At 47.6% G+C, this 21324-nt stretch overlaps 1 protein-coding gene and 1 long non-coding RNA gene across 13 annotated transcripts in view; both read left to right on the forward strand.

The window, feature by feature from the left end:
* LOC118397953 (inactive phospholipase C-like protein 2) overlaps positions 1–21324 on the forward strand; it is a 50872-nt gene that overhangs the window by 24659 nt on the left and 4889 nt on the right. Inside the window, 10 exon segments of the mRNA XM_052469896.1 lie at positions 1711–1812; positions 2168–2317; positions 5865–6025; positions 6298–6889; positions 7593–8193; positions 8196–8806; positions 10679–10928; positions 11214–11500; positions 14969–15172; positions 15804–15879. Of these exon segments, the coding sequence (XP_052325856.1) occupies positions 1711–1812; positions 2168–2317; positions 5865–6025; positions 6298–6889; positions 7593–8193; positions 8196–8806; positions 10679–10928; positions 11214–11500; positions 14969–15172; positions 15804–15879 (3034 nt within the window).
* LOC127909272 (uncharacterized) lies at positions 11511–14941 on the forward strand. 12 transcript variants are annotated; one of them, XR_008070537.1, is made up of 6 exons: positions 11511–11918; positions 11987–12122; positions 12191–12870; positions 12939–13142; positions 13211–13365; positions 13434–14941. It is a non-coding gene; the product is annotated as an uncharacterized LOC127909272 (long non-coding RNA). The 12 variants fall into 12 exon arrangements; XR_008070540.1 differs by having other exon boundaries at positions 12939–13006; positions 13143–13365; XR_008070533.1 differs by having other exon boundaries at positions 12939–13365.

A 21324-nucleotide genomic window follows, 5' to 3' on the forward strand; every position in this document is an offset into this window, starting at 1 on the left:
CTCTCTCTCTCTCTCTCTCTCTCTCTCTCTCTCTCTCTCTCTCTCTCAAAAATCTTCCTGCTGTGGCGACAGGTCACAAATCTTCCTGCTGTGATGGCACAGCAATCTCTCTTCCTCTTTTTATCAAACAGTCCTGCTGTTTACAGTTAGAGGCTTTTTATTGGTTATACCTGACTAGCCAACTAACCTTTGACCCTGATAAGGTTGACTGCATCATACACTGAACGATATCCATGACATAGATAAAAGGACGTGCTAAATGACTGAAGCTTCTGAACAAGGTATCTGGGTTTCCTCTTGGACAAGAAGCTTCAGTAGAGTAAATGTACAGACCTGAACAACAAAAATACTCAACAGAGACTGTACTTTCTCAAAAAGCTGGAATCTTGTAATGTTAGTTGTACTATACTGACTCTGTTTTACAAATCTTTTATTGAGAGTATTTTAACTTTTTGTATTGTTTGTTGGTTTAGCAATTCCACTGTCAGCCAGAGAAATATGCTGAGAGGGATTATCACCACAGCAAGCAAGGTACCTGGAGTCCAACAGACAGGCCTGGATTTGATCTTTAAGGTCAGGGCCCTCCCCAAGGTACTTGGAGTCCAACAGACAGGCCTGGATGAGATCTTTAATGTCAGGGCCCTCCCCAAGGTACTTGGAGTCCAACAGACAGGCCTGGATGAGATCTTTAAGGTCAGGGCCCTCCGCAAGGCTCACAAAATCATTTTAGACCCAAGCCACCCGGACTTTGAACTACTCCCCTCTGGTCGCAGGTATAGAGCACCCCTCAGCAGGAAAAACACAACTAGACAATAATTTGTGCCAGGTGTGGTATCCCTCCTAAATAGCTCAGGCTAATGTTCCTACCAACTCAGTAACTGTTATGAAAGTTGTATTGTCAATTTGTTTTGTTGTTTAAATGCCACTTTAAACGTGTACATGACACTACAACAACATTTCCCCATGGAGACAATAAAGCCAGTAAAGGTTGACGCAGTTGAGGGAGATAGATGGGCTCATAGAATTACATTCAGGAGGCTGTGCAGTGAAGATTGCTAAGGTCCTACACCTATTTGTTTGGTGCATTTCTCTATGGGTGTTTGTGTGGGTTCAGATTCTATATTGATTCTACATTACTCCGATTTAAGTTTAATGTTTACCCGCGTTAGACCTATTCTTGAGTATCGGCTAGGCTGATTGATAAGATTTCCAAGGTATTCATTGGCTGCGTTAGAGGAACCTTTTAATGTGTGTTAACGTGATTGGATTACAGAACGTGACTGTGCCCCCTCTGTTCTTCCCTGGTTCTCCATCATTCTGTCAGACTCCAGCACCGATGCTGCCACAGATTGCCTTTGACAGTTCAAAAAAAATCTAGAGCAAGATATATCCGTAATTGAATAAACCCACCCCTCTCTCTCTCTCCTCGAGTGGAACAGTGATAGAACTCAGATCATTCGGAGGCCAAAGTCATCAAGGGGGCATGGAATTAGAATTTTCAAAGCCCATCAGTGTTTGATTAATGGGTTATTGGTGAAGGTCAAAGGCACTCTGACACATGTTATCAGAAAGAACACCAGCAAAGTGAAATGAGCCTCTGCTGGGCTGGGTGGGAGTGTAGGTTTATCTGTATTCATTCATCTCTCTCTCTCTGTCTCTCTAATTTCCTCTTATCGATTCCCCACACATCCACTCCTCCTCTCTCTATAGGATGGGTCTCGTGCTGGTCGTGAGAGGAAGAAGACGGTATCCTTCAGCAGAAGTCTCTCTGAGAGGAAGATCAGCAGCGCTGCAGACTGCATCAGCGCCATGGTGGGGAACATCACCCATTACACACACTAGTTATAAACCAGTTACTACACTAGTTATAAACCAGTTACTACACTAGTTATAAACCAGTTACTACACTAGTTACACTTGTTCCATTCTAGTTGTACAGTTCTGAAGTGGCAGTGTCTGTTGGTTTGTTTTTTATACAAGTGACTGAAATATAACTGGGGTGTATTCGTTAGTGCACACCATAGCAAAACATTTCACAACGGAAAACGAAGGGGAAAAAAAGTTTATTATTGGTCAAGTGCAGGCAGTTCCTCCCCGTTTCTGCCCATTTGCTTCCTAGTGAATAGGATCACGGTGTGTGCATGTTTGACGTCTCATCTGTCTCCAGATGGAGGGTACTGAGTTTCGGAAGGTGCGCTCCAACTCACGAGTCTACCAACGCTACTACCTGCTGGAGTCAGGTCTGCAGGCCCTGCGATGGGAGCCCTCCAAGAAGGAGTCAGACAAGGCCTGCATCGCCGTCCCCTCCATCAGAGAGGTAGGTAGCTACACCCATATCGCCGTCCCCTCCATCAGAGAGGTAGGTAGCTACACCCATATCGCCGTCCCCTCCATCAGAGGTAGGTAGCTACACCCATATCGCCGTCCCCTCCATCAGAGAGGTAGGTAGCTACACCCATATCGCCGTCCCCTCCATCAGAGAGGTAGGTAGCTACACCCGTATCGCCGTCCCCTCCATCAGAGAGGTAGGTAGCTACACCCGTATCGCCGTCCCCTCCATCAGAGAGGTAGGTAGCTACACCCATATCGCCGTCCCCTCCATCAGAGAGGTAGGTAGCTACACCCATATCGCCGTCCCCTCCATCAGAGGTAGGTAGCTACACCCGTATCGCCGTCCCCTCCATCAGAGAGGTAGGTAGCTACACCCATATCGCCGTCCCCTCCATCAGAGAGGTAGGTAGCTACACCCATATCGCCGTCCCCTCCATCAGAGGTAGGTAGCTACACCCGTATCGCCGTCCCCTCCATCAGAGAGGTAGGTAGCTACACCCATATCGCCGTCCCCTCCATCAGAGAGGTAGGTAGCTACACCCATATCGCCGTCCCCTCCATCAGAGGTAGGTAGCTACACCCGTATCGCCGTCCCCTCCATCAGAGAGGTAGGTAGCTACACCCGTATCGCCGTCCCCTCCATCAGAGAGGTAGGTAGCTACACCCGTATCGCCGTCCCCTCCATCAGAGAGGTAGGTAGCTACACCCATATCGCCGTCCCCTCCATCAGAGAGGTAGGTAGCTACACCCGTATCGCCGTCCCCTCCATCAGAGAGGTAGGTAGCTACACCCGTATCGCCGTCCCCTCCATCAGAGAGGTAGGTAGCTACACCCATATCGCCGTCCCCTCCATCAGAGGTAGGTAGCTACACCCATATCGCCGTCCCCTCCATCAGAGGTAGGTAGCTACACCCGTATCGCCGTCCCCTCCATCAGAGAGGTAGGTAGCTACACCCGTATCGCCGTCCCCTCCATCAGAGAGGTAGGTAGCTACACCCGTATCGCCGTCCCCTCCATCAGAGAGGTAGGTAGCTACACCCATATCGCCGTCCCCTCCATCAGAGAGGTAGGTAGCTACACCCGTATCGCCGTCCCCTCCATCAGAGAGGTAGGTAGCTACACCCATATCGCCGTCCCCTCCATCAGAGGTAGGTAGCTACACCCGTATCGCCGTCCCCTCCATCAGAGAGGTAGGTAGCTACACCCGTATCGCCGTCCCCTCCATCAGAGAGGTAGGTAGCTACACCCGCATCGCTGTCCCTTCCAGAGGTAGGTAGCTACACCCGTATCGCCGTCCCCTCCATCAGAGAGGTAGGTAGCTACACCCATATCGCCGTCCCCTCCATCAGAGAGGTAGGTAGCTACACCCGCATCGCTGTCCCTTCCAGAGGTAGGTAGCTACACCCGTATCGCCGTCCCCTCCATCAGAGAGGTAGGTAGCTACACCCGTATCGCCGTCCCCTCCATCAGAGAGGTAGGTAGCTACACCCGTATCGCCGTCCCCTCCATCAGAGAGGTAGGTAGCTTCACCCGTATCGCCGTCCCCTCCATCAGAGAGGTAGGTAGCTACACCCGTATCGCCGTCCCCTCCATCAGAGAGGTAGGTAGCTACACCCGTATCTCCGTCCCCTCCATCAGAGAGGTAGGTTGCTACACCCGTATCGCTGTCCCCTCCATCAGAGAGGTAGGTAGTTACACCCGTATCGCCGTCCCCTCCATCAGAGAGGTAGGTAGCTACACCCGTATCTCCGTCCCCTCCATCAGAGAGGTAGGTTGCTACACCCATATCGCTGTCCCCTCCATCAGAGAGGTAGGTAGCTACACCCGTATCGCCGTCCCCTCCATCAGAGAGGTAGGTAGCTACACCCGTATCTCCGTCCCCTCCATCAGAGAGGTAGGTAGCTACACCCGTATCTCCGTCCCCTCCATCAGAGAGGTAGGTAGCTACACCCGTATCTCCGTCCCCTCCATCAGAGAGGTAGGTAGCTACACCCGTATCTCCGTCCCCTCCATCAGAGAGGTAGGTAGCTACACCCATATCGCCGTCCCCTCCATCAGAGGTAGGTTGCTACACCCGTATCGCTGTCCCCTCCATCAGAGAGGTAGGTAGCTACACCCGTATCGCCGTCCCCTCCATCAGAGAGGTAGGTAGCTACACCCGTATCTCCGTCCCCTCCATCAGAGAGGTAGGTAGCTACACCCGTATCTCCGTCCCCTCCATCAGAGAGGTAGGTAGCTACACCCGTATCTCCGTCCCCTCCATCAGAGAGGTAGGTAGCTACACCCGTATCTCCGTCCCCTCCATCAGAGAGGTAGGTAGCTACACCCATATCGCCGTCCCCTCCATCAGAGGTAGGTTGCTACACCCGTATCGCTGTCCCCTCCATCAGAGAGGTAGGTAGCTACACCCGTATCGCCGTCCCCTCCATCAGAGAGGTAGGTAGCTACACCCGTATCGCCGTCCCCTCCATCAGAGAGGTAGGTAGCTACACCCGTATCGCCGTCCCCTCCATCAGAGAGGTAGGTAGCTACACCCATATCGCCGTCCCCTCCATCAGAGAGGTAGGTAGCTACACCCGCATCGCCGTCCCTTCCAGAGGTAGGTAGCTACACCCGTATCGCCGTCCCCTCCATCAGAGAGGTAGGTAGCTACACCCGTATCGCCGTCCCCTCCATCAGAGAGGTAGGTAGCTTCACCCGCATCGCCGTCCCCTCCAGAGGTAGGTAGTTACACCCGTATCGCCGTCCCCTCCATCAGAGAGGTAGGTAGCTACACCCGTATCGCCGTCCCCTCCATCAGAGAGGTAGGTAGCTACACCCGTATCGCCGTCCCCTCCATCAGAGAGGTAGGTAGCTACACCCGTATCGCCGTCCCCTCCATCAGAGAGGTAGGTAGTTACACCCGTATCGCCGTCCTTTCCATCAGAGAGGTCGGTAGCTACACCCGTATCGCCGTCCCCTCCATCAGAGAGGTAGGTAGCTACACCCGTATCGCCGTCCCCTCCATCAGAGAGGTAGGTAGCTACACCCGTATCGCCGTCCCCTCCATCAGAGAGGTAGGTAGCTACACCCGTATCGCCGTCCCCTCCATCAGAGAGGTAGGTAGCTACACCCGTATCGCCGTCCCCTCCATCAGAGAGGTCGGTAGCTACACCCGTATCGCCGTCCCCTCCATCAGAGAGGTAGGTAGCTACACCCGTATTGCCGTCCCCTCCATCAGAGGTAGGTACACACCTAGGAGGAGACCAAAGTGGAGACAGCGAAGTTATGAATCTTTTTGGAGTTAACTCCTGATAAATGCAATGACGTCTGGTTTCCTGTAAAAAACAGAGCAATTAAATGGAATGATCTGCAATACATTTAAATGGAGTTTGCACTCATCAGGAATGGACTATTCTTCAGCACTGTCTTGGAGCCAAATATAACTCAGTCAGTCAATGGAACTGAGTGAAACAATAAGAACTCTTGACTCTCATGTATACTGTTCTGTACTTGGTCTCATTTGATTGGATCCTTCTTTTATGTCTTTCTAGGTCCGCACCGGCCGCAACACAGAGACCTTTAGGACCAACGGCGTCTATGACCAAATCTCTGAGGACTGTGCCTTCTCTATCATCTATGGAGAGACCTATGAAGCTCTGGACCTGGTGGCTAACTCTGCAGAGGTGGCCAACGTCTGGGTCACTGGCCTGAGGTAGGATGGATGTCCACAATGTCTTGCTAGGTTGCCAGATCTAGTTGTGCTTTAGTTTAAACAACTCTCCATGGCTAAGTGGTGTCATATCAAAAGGATGTCAAGATCCTTGAAGATGTACAGTAAATCTAGACCGACACCCAAATGGATCTCACAGTTAGACAATGGAAGTGAATGAAAACAACTGGAACAGATGACTCCCATAGTATTTCCTACCCTGGTATCTTTTAATGATGACAATCTCTGTGCAATCCTTGTCCGTCTCATCCTAGGTATCTGATTCTGTATGGGAAGCATGCCATAGACATGATGGCCAGCAGTGAGGACAGCCTTCGTCTCGCCTGGCTAGCAGAGACATTTTCCTCTATGGTTGTCTCAGATGGACAGGGTGGAGGAGAGGAGGTGGGGATCAGTTTGCGGTCGGCTGTAGGTCTGATCAGGAGTGTTAACCCTGGGGTGAGGAGTGAGAAAGTGGAACACCGGTTTAAGGAGCTCCATCGTGTCAAGGAGAGGATGAATGGGGCTGGGACATCTGGAGTTGGAACTGTGGCTGAAGCAAAGGTTGGGGCTTCAGTTGTAGCTGTGATTGGCTCAGGAGCTGGCGATGAGGATAGGGCTCCAGCTGTGACTGAAGCTGAGGAAAAGGATGGGGGTGAATCTGGAGCTGGGACTGGAGCAAACGCAGACAACAGAAGAGGAGGGATAGAGGACAGGGTAACCAAGGAGGAGTTCATTGAGGTCTTTCACGACCTTTGCACCCGACCGGAGATCTACTTCCTGCTGGTGCAGTTCTCTAGCAACAAGGAGTACTTGGATACCAAGGATCTAATGAGGTTCCTGGAGGTTGAGCAGGGCATGGCTCAGGTAAGGATGGTGAAGAGGACCACTTTTCTGTTCTACCAGTAGGACTGTTTCAATGGGTTTTCTGTTCTGCCAGTAGGACTGTTTCAATGGGTTTTCTGTTCTACCAGTAGGACTGTTTCAATGGGTTTTCTGTTCTACCAGTAGGACTGTTTCAATGGGTTTTCTGTTCTACCAGTAGGACTGTTTCAATGGGTTTTCTGTTCTACCAGTAGGACTGTTTCAATGGGTTTTCTGTTCTACCAGTAGGACTGTTTCAATGGGTTTTCTGTTCTACCAGTAGGACTGTTTCAATGGGTTTTCTGTTCTACCAGTAGGACTGTTTCAATGGGTTTTCTGTTCTACCAGTAGGACTGTTTCAATGGGTTTTCTGTTCTACCAGTAGGACCAGTTTCAATGGGTTCTCTGTTCTACCAGTAGGACAGTTTCAATGGGTTTTCTGTTCTACCAGTAGGACTGTTTCAATGGGTTTTCTGTTCTACCAGTAGGACTGTTTCAATGGGTTTTCTGTTCTACCAGTAGGACCAGTTTCAATGGGTTCTCTCCCCTTTTCTCTCCTTTCTCTTCTATTGTCCCTCTTAGCTCTGTCTAGCTGATAAGAAATAAAGTGTCTCTCCAATAGACAGTTGTCGATTTAGAAATACAAATAACAATTTCACTTCAAGAGATGCTCATTTCTCTGTCCTCCTCTGCCCTCCGTGTCTAGGTGACTGAAGACACCAGTCTGGAGCTCATCCAATCCCACGAGCCGTCGGAGGAGGGACGTCGCCAAGGCTGCCTCTCATTGGACGGTTTCACCAGATATCTCACCTCCCTGGAGTGCCACCTGTTTGACCCGGAGCACAGCCAGGTGTGCCAGGACATGAGCCAGCCCTTATCCCACTACTACATCAACTCCTCCCACAACACCTACCTCATCGAGGACCAGTTCAAGGGGCCCGCTGACATCACCGGCTACATCCGCGCTTTAAAGATGGGCTGCAGGTGTGTGGAGGTGGATGTCTGGGATGGCCCTAGCGACGAACCCGTGGTTTATACCAGTCACACCCTCACCTCGCCCGTCAAGTTCCACTGTGTCCTGGATGTGATCGGCCGTTTTGCGTTCGAGGCTTCGGAGTTTCCACTGATCCTGTGTGTGGAGAACCACTGCTCCCCCTGCCAGCAGAGAGTCATGCTCCAGCACCTGAGGAGGATACTAGGGGAGAGGTTGTACACGAAGCCCCTCAGGGAAGGGGAGGTGTACCTGCCCTCGCCTAATGCCCTGAGGGGCAAGATCCTGTTGAAGGGGCAGAAGTTGGAGGAGGGATGCGGGGGGCGGAGGGGGACGTGACTGACGAAGACGAGGGGGCGGAGATGTGCCAGAGAATGAAGGCTGGTAACAGTGGAGAAGGAGCGGGGGAGGGGGGGCAGAAAGGTGGAGGGGGTGGTGGTACTAGTAGCATTAAATCCCTGACCCCTCCTACCACCCCTAAACGGTTCCAGCTCCTAAAGGAGCTCTCTGACTTGGTGACTCTGTGCAAGTCAGTACGTTTCACAGACTTCCAGATGTCGTTCTCTATCCAGAAACCCTGGGAGCTCTGCTCATTCAATGAGACCCTAGCTTTGCGCTGCGCCAGCGAGCGCCCAGGAGACTTTGTCAACTACAACAAGCGCTTCATGTCGCGGGTCTACCCCAGTGCCATGCGCATCGACTCCAGCAACATGAACCCACAGGACCTGTGGAAGTGCGGTTGCCAGATTGTGGCTTTGAACTACCAGACGCCCGGGTTGATGATGGACCTTAACATCGCCTGGTTCCGCCAGAACGGGAATTGTGGGTACGTGCTGCGACCCGCCATCATGCGACAGGAGGTGTCGTATTTCAGCGCTGATACAAGAGACTCTGTGCCGGGTGTGTCCCCTCAGCTGCTCCATGTCAAGGTGAGTGGCTAGCAGATAGACAGCAGTGTTTATTTACATCTGTTTAATGGAGGCTCCTACTCACTGGCTCCAACAAGGCTTGTTGGCTCCTTAATGGTTGAATGGTATTGGTTCCGTTATTCAGTATACTTCTCTTCGTGGTTCAATGGTATTGGTTCTGTTATTCAGTACACTTCTCTTCGTGGTTCAATGGTATTGGTTCTGTTATTCAGTACACTTCTCTTAGTGGTTGAATGGTATTGGTTCCGTTATTCAGTATACTTCTCTTCGTGGTTCAATGGTATTGGTTCTGTTATTCAGTACACTTCTCTTCGTGGTTCAATGGTATTGGTTCTGTTATTCAGTACACTTCTCTTAGTGGTTGAATGGTATTGGTTCTGTTATTCAGTACACTTCTCTTAGTGGTTGAATGGTATTGGTTCTGTTATTCAGTATACTTCTCTTAATGGTTGAATGGTATTGGTTCTGTTATTCAGTACACTTCTCTTAGTGGTTGAATGGTATTGGTTCTGTTATTCAGTATACTTCTCTTAATGGTTGAATGGTATTGGTTTCGTTATTCAGTACACTTCTCTTAATGGTTGAATGGTATTGGTTCCGTTATTCAGTATACTTCTCTTAATGGTTGAATGGTATTGGTTCCGTTATTCAGTATACTTCTCTTCGTGGTTCAATGGTATTGGTTCTGTTATTCAGTACACTTCTCTTAGTGGTTGAATGGTATTGGTTCTGTTATTCAGTACACTTCTCTTAGTGGTTGAATGGTATTGGTTCTGTTATTCAGTATACTTCTCTTAATGGTTGAATGGTATTGGTTCCATTATTCAGTATACTTCTCTTCGTGGTTCAATGGTATTGGTTCTGTTATTCAGTACACTTCTCTTCGTGGTTGAATGGTATTGGTTCTGTTATTCAGTATACTTCTCTTCGTGGTTGAATGGTATTGGTTCCATTATTCAGTACACTTCTCTTAGTGGTTGAATGGTATTGGTTCTGTTATTCAGTACACTTCTCTTAGTGGTTGAATGGTATTGGTTCTGTTATTCAGTATACTTCTCTTAATGGTTGAATGGTATTGGTTTCGTTATTCAGTATACTTCTCTTAATGGTTGAATGGTATTGGTTCCGTTATTCAGTATACTTCTCTTAATGGTTGAATGGTATTTGTTCCGTTATTCAGTATACTTCTCTTAATGGTTGAATGGTATTGGTTCCGTTATTCAGTACACTTCTCTTAATGGTTGAATGGTATTGGTTCCGTTATTCAGTACACTTCTCTTAATGGTTGAATGGTATTGGTTCTGTTATTCAGTATACTTCTCTTAATGGTTGAATGGTATTGGTTCTGTTATTCAGTACACTTCTCTTAATGGTTGAATGGTATTGGTTCTGTTATTCAGTATACTTCTCTTCGTGGTTGAATGGTATTGGTTCCATTATTCAGTACACTTCTCTTAGTGGTTGAATGGTATTGGTTCCATTATTCAGTACACTTCTCTTAGTGGTTGAATGGTATTGGTTCCATTATTCAGTACACTTCTCTTAGTGGTTGAATGGTATTGGTTCCATTATTCAGTACACTTCTCTTAGTGGTTGAATGGTATTGGTTCCATTATTCAGTACACTTCTCTTAGTGGTTGAATGGTATTGGTTCCATTATTCAGTACACTTCTCTTAGTGGTTGAATGGTATTGGTTCCATTATTCAGTACACTTCTCTTAATGGTTGAATGGTATTGGTTCCATTATTCAGTACACTTCTCTTAGTGGTTGAATGGTATTGGTTCCATTATTCAGTACACCTGCATCAATCAATCAAACAAATAAACAAACTAACAGACAATCAACCAATGAACCGGATCCATCCATTCAGGTGATCAGTGGTCAGAACCTGCCCCGTCCGAGGGGTTCTGGAGCTAAAGGAGATGTGGTGGACCCGTACGTCTACGTGGAGATCCACGGTATCCCTGCCGACTGTGCCGAGCGCCGCACCCGCACGGTGATGCAGAACGGAGACAACCCCATCTTTGACGAGAGCTTTGAGTTCCAGATCAACCTGCCAGAGCTGGCCATGGTGCGCTTCGTGGTGCTGGATGACGAATTCATAGGGGACGAGTTCATAGGTTAGTAGTGGAGGGAGGGCGAAGGTCAGCTCTGCACTGACTGCTAGTCCGGTGTCCAGTCTGCTTGTGGTTGAGCTTGTCTGAAGCCAATAAATATTTGATTTGATACTACAACAACCTTTCAGCCATGTGAAGATTATTGCTAGCTCACAAGCAAGTATCACTAGCTAAGATAAAGAACACTTGGTAGCAGTTAAAGAGTGAGTGAACATTCACTATCTTCTCATGGTCATTTCATTGGCTAACACTCTTGTACATAATTTGTAATCCCCCGTTTTACCACAGGTCAGTACACCATTCCCCTGGAGTGCCTACAGCCAGGCTACCGGCACATACCATTACAGTCACTGATGGGGGAGGACCTCCCGTACGCCATGCTGTTCGTCCATGTGGCCCTCACCAACCGGAGAGGAGGGGGAAAGCCCTACAAGCGGGGGCTGTCTGTGCGGAAGGCGAGGCGAGGGAGGGACTACGCTGCACTCCGGGACCTGGGGATCAAAGAAGTGGACGAGGTTTTCAAAATGGCCGGCCCGCAACTGAAGGAGGCCACGGACCTGCGGGAGAACATGCAGGTGAGGCGGAAGGAAAAACAGTTATTTATCAATCACAATTTTCACATTTCATGACTGAAATGCCTGTATACCTGTATTCACAACAGATGATGTCTAACTCAGAATGGTAGATTGAAACCTCCATGGGTTGGGTTCAGTGATCACTAAACTATGACCATAAAGATGGCTGATCATTCCTCCAGAGACATCAACTGACTTGCCTAGTTAAATAAAGGTTCAATAAAAACAGACATCAACAGGTTGAGACTGAGTGGAGGTGGCGGAGTGGCCTGATCTCTGAAGGTCTGCTTTAGACTGACAGGTTATGGTTGAGACTGAGTGGAGGTGGCGGAGTGGCCTGATCTCTGAAGGTCTGCTTTAGACTGACAGGTTATGGTTGAGACTGAGTGGAGGTGGCGGAGTGGCCTGATCTCTGAAGGTCTGCTTTAGACTGACAGGTTATGGTTGAGACTGAGTGGAGGTGGCAGAGTGGCCTGATCTCTGAAGGTCTGCTTTAGACTGACAGGTTATGGTTGAGACTGAGTGGAGGTGGCGGAGTGGCCTGATCTCTGAAGGTCTGCTTTAGACTGACAGGTTATGGTTGAGACTGAGTGGAGGTGGCGGAGTGGCCTGATCTCTGAAGGTCTGCTTTAGACTGACAGGTTATGGTTGAGACTGAGTGGAGGTGGCAGAGTGGCCTGATCTCTGAAGGTCTGCTTTAGACTGACAGGTTATGGTTGAGACTGAGTGGAGGTGGCGGAGTGGCCTGATCTCTGAAGGTCTGCTTTAGACTGACAGGTTATGGTTGAGACTGAGTGGAGGTGGCGGAGTGGCCTGATCTCTGAAGGTCTGCTTTAGACTGACAGGTTATGGTTGAGACTGAGTGGAGGTGGCGGAGTGGCCTGATCTCTGAAGGTCTGCTTTAGACTGACAGGTTATGGTTGAGACTGAGTGGAGGTGGCGGAGTGGCCTGATCTCTGAAGGTCTGCTTTAGACTGACAGGTTATGGTTGAGACTGAGTGGAGGTGGCGGAGTGGCCTGATCTCTGAAGGTCTGCTTTAGACTGACAGGTTATGGTTGAGACTGAGTGGAGGTGGCGGAGTGGCCTGATCTCTGAAGGTCTGCTTTAGACTGACAGGTTATGGTTGAGACTGAGTGGAGGTGGCGGAGTGGCCTGATCTCTGAAGGTCTGCTTTAGACTGACAGGTTATGGTTGAGACTGAGTGGAGGTGGCGGAGTGGCCTGATCTCTGAAGGTCTGCTTTAGACTGACAGGTTATGGTTGAGACTGAGTGGAGGTGGCGGAGTGGCCTGATCTCTGAAGGTCTGCTTTAGACTGACAGGTTATGGTTGAGACTGAGTGGAGGTGGCGGAGTGGCCTGATCTCTGAAGGTCTGCTTTAGACTGACAGGTTATGGTTGAGACTGAGTAGAGGTGGCAGAGTGGCCTGATCTCTGAAGGTCTGCTTTAGACTGACAGGTTATGGTTGAGACTGAGTGGAGGTGGCGGAGTGGCCTGATCTCTGAAGGTCTGCTTTAGACTGACAGGTTATGGTTGAGACTGAGTGGAGGTGGCAGAGTGGCCTGATCTCTGAAGGTCTGCTTTAGACTGACAGGTTATGGTTGAGACTGAGTGGAGGTGGCAGAGTGGCCTGATCTCTGAAGGTCTGCTTTAGACTGACAGGTTATGGTTGAGACTGAGTGGAGGTGGCGGAGTGGCCTGATCTCTGAAGGTCTGCTTTAGACTGACAGGTTATGGTTGAGACTGAGTGGAGGTGGCAGAGTGGCCTGATCTCTGAAGGTCTGCTTTAGACTGACAGGTTATGGTTGAGACTGAGTGGAGGTGGCAGAGTGGCCTGATCTCTGAAGGTCTGCTTTAGACTGACAGGTTATGGTTGAGACTGAGTGGAGGTGGCAGAGTGGCCTGATCTCTGAAGGTCTGCATTAGACTGACAGGTTATGGTTGAGACTGAGTGGAGGTGGCAGAGTGGCCTGATCTCTGAAGGTCTGCTTTAGACTGACAGGTTATGGTTGAGACTGAGTGGAGGTGGCAGAGTGGCCTGATCTCTGAAGGTCTGCTTTAGACTGACAGGTTATGGTTGAGACTGAGTGGAGGTGGCAGAGTGGCCTGATCTCTGAAGGTCTGCTTTAGACTGACAGGTTATGGTTGAGACTGAGTGGAGGTGGCAGAGTGGCCTGATCTCTGAAGGTCTGCTTTAGACTGACAGGTTATGGTTGAGACTGAGTGGAGGTGGCAGAGTGGCCTGATCTCTGAAGGTCTGCTTTAGACTGACAGGTTATGGTTATGGTAAGCTGATGGTAAGGTGATGGTCCCTGTAAGTGTATAGCTTCCGCCCCTCTCTTCACCCCTACCTGGGCTCGAACCAGGGACCCTCTGCACACAGACAACAGTCACCCTTGAAGCATCGTTACCCATCACGTCACAAAAGCCACAGCCCTTGCAGAGCAAGGGGAACAACTCCTTCAAGGTCTCAGAGCAAGTGATGATTGAAACGCTATTAGCACGCACCACCGCTAACTAGCTAGCCATTTCACATCGGTTACATAATCATTTAGTCTGGCTGTCTAAATGATGTTAAGGACCTCTGATGTGTTTAGGCTGGAGATACCTGGGATTCATGCTATGAGTCATCAGACTATGATGCCACCCTGATGTAGTAGACTGATGCACTAATGCAAAGAGGCCATGAACACACACACACACACTCTCACACACACAGTCTTGAAACACACACACACACACAGTCTTGAAACACACACACACACCTAAACAGAAGTAAACACTGAAAGCAAGCACCATGACATCATGAAGAGATTTAAAAAAAAAAAAAAAATCTACATTGTAAAAATGTAAGTGATTTATTGGTCATAATTTAATGTTAGGGTTAGGCATTAGTTAACAGTGTGGTTAAGGTTAGGGTTAGGCATTAGAGTTAACAGTGTGGTTAAGGTTAGGGTTAGGTTTCATGATGAAAAACACTAACCTGTGCTGTTAAATAAAACTGATTGGATTTTAGTGGTTCAATGACCCCAATAAACCATGAATTCAATAGTACGACAGTGATACGGTGGCTTTGTGGTTGTCACGTTAACCATCTCTCAATAAAGCTTCTCTAATTCAATCAGATGTTCTCAGTGATGGTATCCCAGGAAACCATGAATTCAATAGTACGACAGTGATACGGTGGCTTTGTGGTTGTCACGTTAACCATCTCTCAATAAAGCTTCTCTAATTCAATCAGATGTTCTCAGTGATGGTATCCCAGGAAACCATGTCACAGTTTGTTCCATGATTAAACTCCAGCAACTAATCGCTTAGTAGAGGATTACAGTATGATCCACAGAACACTACATGACTAATACAGGACAAGCAGTATGTGTGTGTCTGTGTGTGTGTGTTTTTATATAGCTGTGTGGGTGTGTGTTTTGCATAAACCCCCGACCCTCTGTATCTCTCTCTGTCCCTGTAGAACTCGGTGGCAGTGTTCAGGGAGCTGTGTGGGGTGTCAGCGGTGGCTAACCTCATGCAGTGTGTATTGGCCCTGGGATCCCGTGTGGTGGGGGCCGATGGGGACCCCCTGATGCTGTTTGAGCTGAGGGAGCAGTACCCCTCCATGGAGCCCCAAGGGCCCCTGCCGGACGTCCTACGCAGGGTGGTCTCCACCTACGAAACGGTGAGGATCAATCAAACCTAGTCAGTCCTTCACATTTTATTTATGTAGTGCTTTGGGTTTCCATTGAGAATAGTTGTGCAGGTTATAAGTTGATTGATTCTTTGACTTGTTAACCTCTTTCTCTACTTGCCTCTCTCTCCCTGCCACCATGACATCATGGCACTGATTCAATTTAAAAGTGATTACTTTCATAGACGCCCCCAAAGTAGAATGTGTGTGTGTGTGTGTGTGCGCTTTGAGAGTGCATCCTCATTCCTGATGAATCAGAGTGAGGGAGAGCTCACCATGTCTTCACAGGAGATTATTTCGCTAAGTGGATCTCACGCCTTGACTTGAATGCTTGGGGGAGAAATGAATGGGAGGAAGCTGTGGGGGGGATCTGGACAGACCCCTAGGAGCAGTAGTGTTCATCCTCATTTGTCGAACACCAGACTCACAAAGTGGGGTCGTGTCCCAAAAGGCATTGCAGCGAGAAGTGTTTAGTTAATCAGACGTGGGGTCTGAATCTCTCCGGGGTTATTCATGAAATGTTTGTTATTTTGATGTGTGTGTGTGTGTGTGTGTGTGTGTGTGTGTGTGTGTGTGTGTGTGTGTGTGAATAATAGACTGATCTTGTGTACTCTGTCTACAGATGATCCAGGCGAGCAGAGCAGTGATGGAGCTGTCAGACGGAGTCTACGACAGGATCCTACAGATACAGACAACAGGTGAGAGAGAGAGAGAGAGACCATTATTAGAGACACATATTTCCCTCAGATTACACAAACCCACAAAGAAATTGAAAACAAATCTAATTTTGTTAAATATCTATTGGGTGAAATACCACAGTAGAATCAATGTAGAATCTGAACCCACACAAACACCCATAGAGAAATGCACCAAACAAATAGGTGTAGGACCTTAGCAATCTTCACTGCACAGCCTCCTGAATGTAATTCTATGAGCCCATCTATCTCCTTCATCTGCGTCAAGCATAGCCTTGTAACAATTGCTTAACACTATGGGCTACTGTATGTTTAAGCTTAAACTCTATTGGACCAGTTAGGTTCTCTACTGGACCTGTTGGGTTCTCTATTGGAGCAGTTGGGTTTTCTATTGGAGCAGTTGGGTTTTCTATTGGAGCAGTTGGGTTCTCTACTGGACCAGTTGGGTTCTCTACTGGACCAGTTGGGTTCTCTACTGGACCAGTTGGGTTCTCTACTGGACCAGTTGGGTTCTCTACTGGACCAGTTGGGTTCTCTACTGGACCAGTTGGGTTATCTACTGGACCAGTTGGGTTATCTACTGGACCAGTTGGGTTCTCTACTGGACCAGTTGGGTTCTCTACTGGACCAGTTGGGTTCTCTATTGGACCAGTTGGGTTCTCTACTGGACCAGTTAGGTTCTCTACTGGAGCAGTAGGGAGAAATGAAAACCACACAACTGAATAATTTAGGAAAAGAATGCCAGCTTGTATTTTGTAAATAACCATACTTACAAAAAATGAATCACCTTGAGTAAATATTGATATGTGAAATTTGTTCAATGAGCTGAATGTGAATGAAATGCATCAATAAGACATAGATACAGGATCAGCCATATATCCTGCCTATAGTTTACTAGGATGCACCCAACTCTATCTTAATCTGAGGGTCTCTCAGATTTCAAAGTTCAATAGCAATACAATAAACATGAATCCACAGAAAAACCCAACGCAATTCACAAATACTGACTTATAAACCTCTGAGATGGAATCAAATGTGAGTGACTGTGCCTAACAATCAACACTGTCAGGTGTCTAAGTGTAGCATGTGCTTATAACAATCCCTCTGCAATGATGTCTTGCAAGAGTCACCACAACGTAGTATGGCAGTGCAAATTCAGTGTTCTCCAAGGAAAACAAATCATCTTCTTATTGATGTCCTGGGTTCGGGTGGCTCGCCATCCTTGGTGGAACTAAATCCATACTCAAAAAAACCTGACCAAATCCTGGCGTCAATCTTTCTATCAATCCCCTCACAGTTTGTATAGATACGTGTTAATATCCAGTTCTCTCTGTTCAGTTCAGTTTTATACAACTTCTCACAACCTGAGACTTTTTCTTCCATGGAATAGCGGAAGCTCTTCACATTCCGTTCAAGGTTTTTTTTCAGAACTATGGCACCAACTTATGTATAATGTGAGTTTTTAGTAGAGCGACTTAGAGAATATTGAGTTATGATTGGCTCAAAATAAACTGCTCGTCATACAGCTTTCGGCAGCTGATTTGTAATAGCTGTCGACTTAACCATAGCAATATAGTCTAATATGATTGGTTACTGGAATCTTACTAGTAACGGTAAGTATTCAACATTAGTTGACCTGCGTTATACATGCTATTGAGAAAGTCTGTCTTTTAGACAGCCTATGTGCTCACTGCCCACAAAATGAGGTGGAAACTGAGCTGCACTTCCTAACCTCCTGCCAAATGTATGACCATATTAGAGACACATATTACACAGACATGAAAAACATACCCAATTTTGATCAACTCCGATATCTATTGGGTGAAATTAGACAGTGTGCCATCACAGCAGCAATATATGTGACCTGTTGCCACAAGAAAAGGGCAACCAGTGAAGAACAAACACCATTGTAAATACAACCTATATATGTTTATTTATTTTCCCTTTTGTACTTTAACTATTTGCACACATGACATTTTAAATGTCTTTATTATTTTGGAACTTCTGTGAGTGTAATGTTTACTGTACATTTTTGTATTGTTAATTTCACATTTGTTTCTCTATTTCACTTGCTTTGGCAATGTAAACATGTTTCCCATGCCTATGAAACCCTTAAATTGAATTGAGAGAGAGGCAGGCCTCATCACGTGACTCAAAGCAACATCAACAGTGATGAAATTGTTGGCTATGGCCAGTTAGGTGGTTAGAGAGCACGATTGTTTTCTTCAGTGATCTGACTCCATGTCAACAGTCTAGTAGTCGTGTGAAAGACTTGCCTACAGCCCCTTCCAACCGAGTTTCCTGCTAAGACCTCATCAACAACAGCCTGAAGCCTTTAGTCTGCTGAGACTTCCATGGTTGTCTCAAATGGCACCCTATAGTGCACTACTTTTGACCAGAGTCCTATGGGCCATTTGGAACGCACACCATGTCTCTACCTCATCCCATCACAGGAACTATTTTCATCTTGGCTCTGAGGGAGATTTGTCCATATGTTAATATTAGATGAGTTTATTTATTGACTGAGCTCTTGATTTATGTAGTTTGTGTTGGCGTAAGCTCTGAGTACAGGTCAATAATCAGTTTATCCTCCCCAAATCTCATCCTTAACCAATAGGGATGGAAATCCAAAACTGACCTTAGATCATTCTCGTGGTGTAACTTGGCGGAGCAAGGTTTGTTTAACCTGCAGTGACTGCTTGCTGGGCATCATGGGACGGCTGACAACTTGGCATCAATCACATAATACCCCATAATGACAAAGTGAAAACAGGTTTTTAGAAATAAAACAAACATACCTTATTTACGTAAGTATTCAGACCCTTTGCTATGGGACTCAAAATTGAGCTCAGGTGCATCCTGTTTCTATTGATCATCCTTAAGATATTTCTACAACTTCATTGGAGTCCACCTGTGGTTAAATTGATTGATTGGACATGATTTGGAAAGGCACACACCTGTCTATATCATTCTTAAATGGAAGAAGTTTGGAACCACCTTGACTTTGGCTGCCCGGCCAAACTGTGCAAACAGGGGATAAGGGTCTTGGTCAGGGAGGTGACCAAGAACCTGATGGTCACTGAGTTCCTCTGTGGAAATGGGAGAACGCTCCAGAAGGACAACCATCTCTGCAGCACTCCGCCAATAAGGCCTTTATGGTAGAGTGTCCAGACGGATGCCCCTCATTAAAAAGCACATGCCCACTTGGATTTTGCCAAAGAACACTTAAAGCACTCAGACCATGAGAAACAAGATTCTCTGGTCTGATGAAACCAAGATTGAATTCTTTGGCCGGAATGCCAAGCATCACATCTGGAGGAAACCTGGCACCATCCCTACGGTGAAGCATGGTGGTGGCAGCATCATGCTGTGGGGATGTTTTTCAGTGGCAGGGAATGGGAATCTTGTCAGGATTGCGGGAAAGATGAACAGAGCAAAGTACAGAGAGATCCTTGATGAAAACCTGCTCCAGAGCGCTCAGGACCTCAGACTGGGGTGAAGGTTCACCTTCAAACAGGACAACGACTGTAAGCACACGGGCAAGACAATGCAGGAGTGGCTTCAGGACAAGTCTCTGAATGTCCTCGAGCAGCCCAGCCAGACCCCGGACTTGAACCTGATCAAACATCTGGAGAGACCTGAAAATAGCTGTGCATCGACGCTCCCCACCCAGCCTGATAGAGCCTGAGAGGATCTGCAGAGAAGAATGGGAGAAACTCCCCAAATACAGGTGTGGCAAGCTTGTAACATCATACCCAAGAAGACTCAAATCAATTTTATTAATGTAGCCCTTTAACATCAGCTGATATCTCAAAGTGCTGTAGAAACCCAGCCTAAAACCCCAAACAGCAAGCAATGCAGGTGTAGAAGCACGGTGGCTAGGAAAAACTCCCTAGAAAGGCCAAAACCTAGGACGAAACCAGGCTATGAGGGGTGGCCAGTCCTCTTCTGGCTGTGCCGGGTGGAGATAACAGAACATGGCCAAGATGTTCAAATGTTCATAAATGACCAGCATGGTCAAGTAATAATAATCACAGTAGTTGTCGAGGGTGCAACAAGTCAGCACCTCAGGAGTAAATGTCAGTTGGCTTTTTATAGCCGATCATTAAGAGTATCTCTACAGCTCCTGCTGTCTCTAGAGAGTTGAAAACAGCAGGTCTGGGACAGGTCGCACGTCCGGTGAACAGGTCAGGGTTCCATAGCCGCAGGCAGAACAGTTGAAACTGGAACAGCAGCACAGACAGGTGGACTGGGGACAGCAAGGAGTCATCATGCCAGGTAGTCCTGAGGCATGGTCCAAGGGCTCAGGTCCTCCGAGAGAGAGAAAGAAAGAGAGAATTAGAGAGAGCATACTTAAATTCACACAGGACACCGGATAAGACAGGAGAAGTACTCCAGATATAACAAACTGACCCTAGCCCCCCGACACACAAACTACTGCAGCATAAATACTGGAGGCTGAGACAGGAGGGGCCAGGAGACACTGTGGCCCATTCAATGATATCCTTCCTGTTTGGCCCTGTCTGGGGGTATAACCCCACCCACTTTGCCAAAGCACAGCCCCCACACCACTAGAGGGATATTTTCAACCACCAACTTACCATCTTGAGACAAGGCCGAGTATACCCACAAAGATCTCCGCCACGGCACAACCCAAGGGGGGGCGCCAACCCAGACAGGAAGATCACATCAATGACTCAACCCACTCAAGTGACGCACCCCTCCTAGGGACGGCATGAAAGGGCACCAGTAAGCCAGTGACTCAGACCCTGTAATAGGGTTAGAGTCAGAGAATCCCAGTGGAAAGAGGGGAACCGGCCAGGCAGAGACAGCAAGGGCGGTTCGTTGCTCCAGAGCCTTTCCGTTCACCTTCACACTGCTGGGCCAGACTACACTCAATCATATGACCTACTGAAGAGATGAGTCTTCAGTAAAGACTTAAGGTTGAGACCGAGTCTGCGTCTCTCACATGGGTAGGCAGACCATTCCATAAAAATGGAGGTCTATAGGAGAAACTCAACACTGTAATCTCTGCCAAAGTACGGAGTAAAAGGTCTGTATACTTATGTAAGTGTGATATTTCAACAACAAAAAATTCCAACAATTCTAAAAAACAGACATTGCTTTGTCATTGTGTGTAGATTGATGAGGGGGTAGAAAGTCAAGGGGTCTGAATACTTTCTGAATGCACTGTATTCGCACCCCTTGACTTTTTCCACATGTTGTGTTACAGCCTGAATTTAAAATGACATTGAGATTTTGTGTCACTGGTCTACACCATTATGTCAATTTTTACAAATTCATTTGAAATGAAAAGCTGAAATGTGTCAAGTATTCAACCCCTTTGTTATGACAAGCCTACATATGTTCACAAGCAAAAATGTGCTTAACAAGTCACATAATACATTTTCATGGACTCACTCTGTGTGCAACAATAGTGTTTAACAT

The sequence above is a fragment of the Oncorhynchus keta genome, chromosome 19 (genome assembly GCF_023373465.1).
Source record: "Oncorhynchus keta strain PuntledgeMale-10-30-2019 chromosome 19, Oket_V2, whole genome shotgun sequence".
NCBI lineage: Eukaryota > Metazoa > Chordata > Actinopteri > Salmoniformes > Salmonidae > Oncorhynchus > Oncorhynchus keta.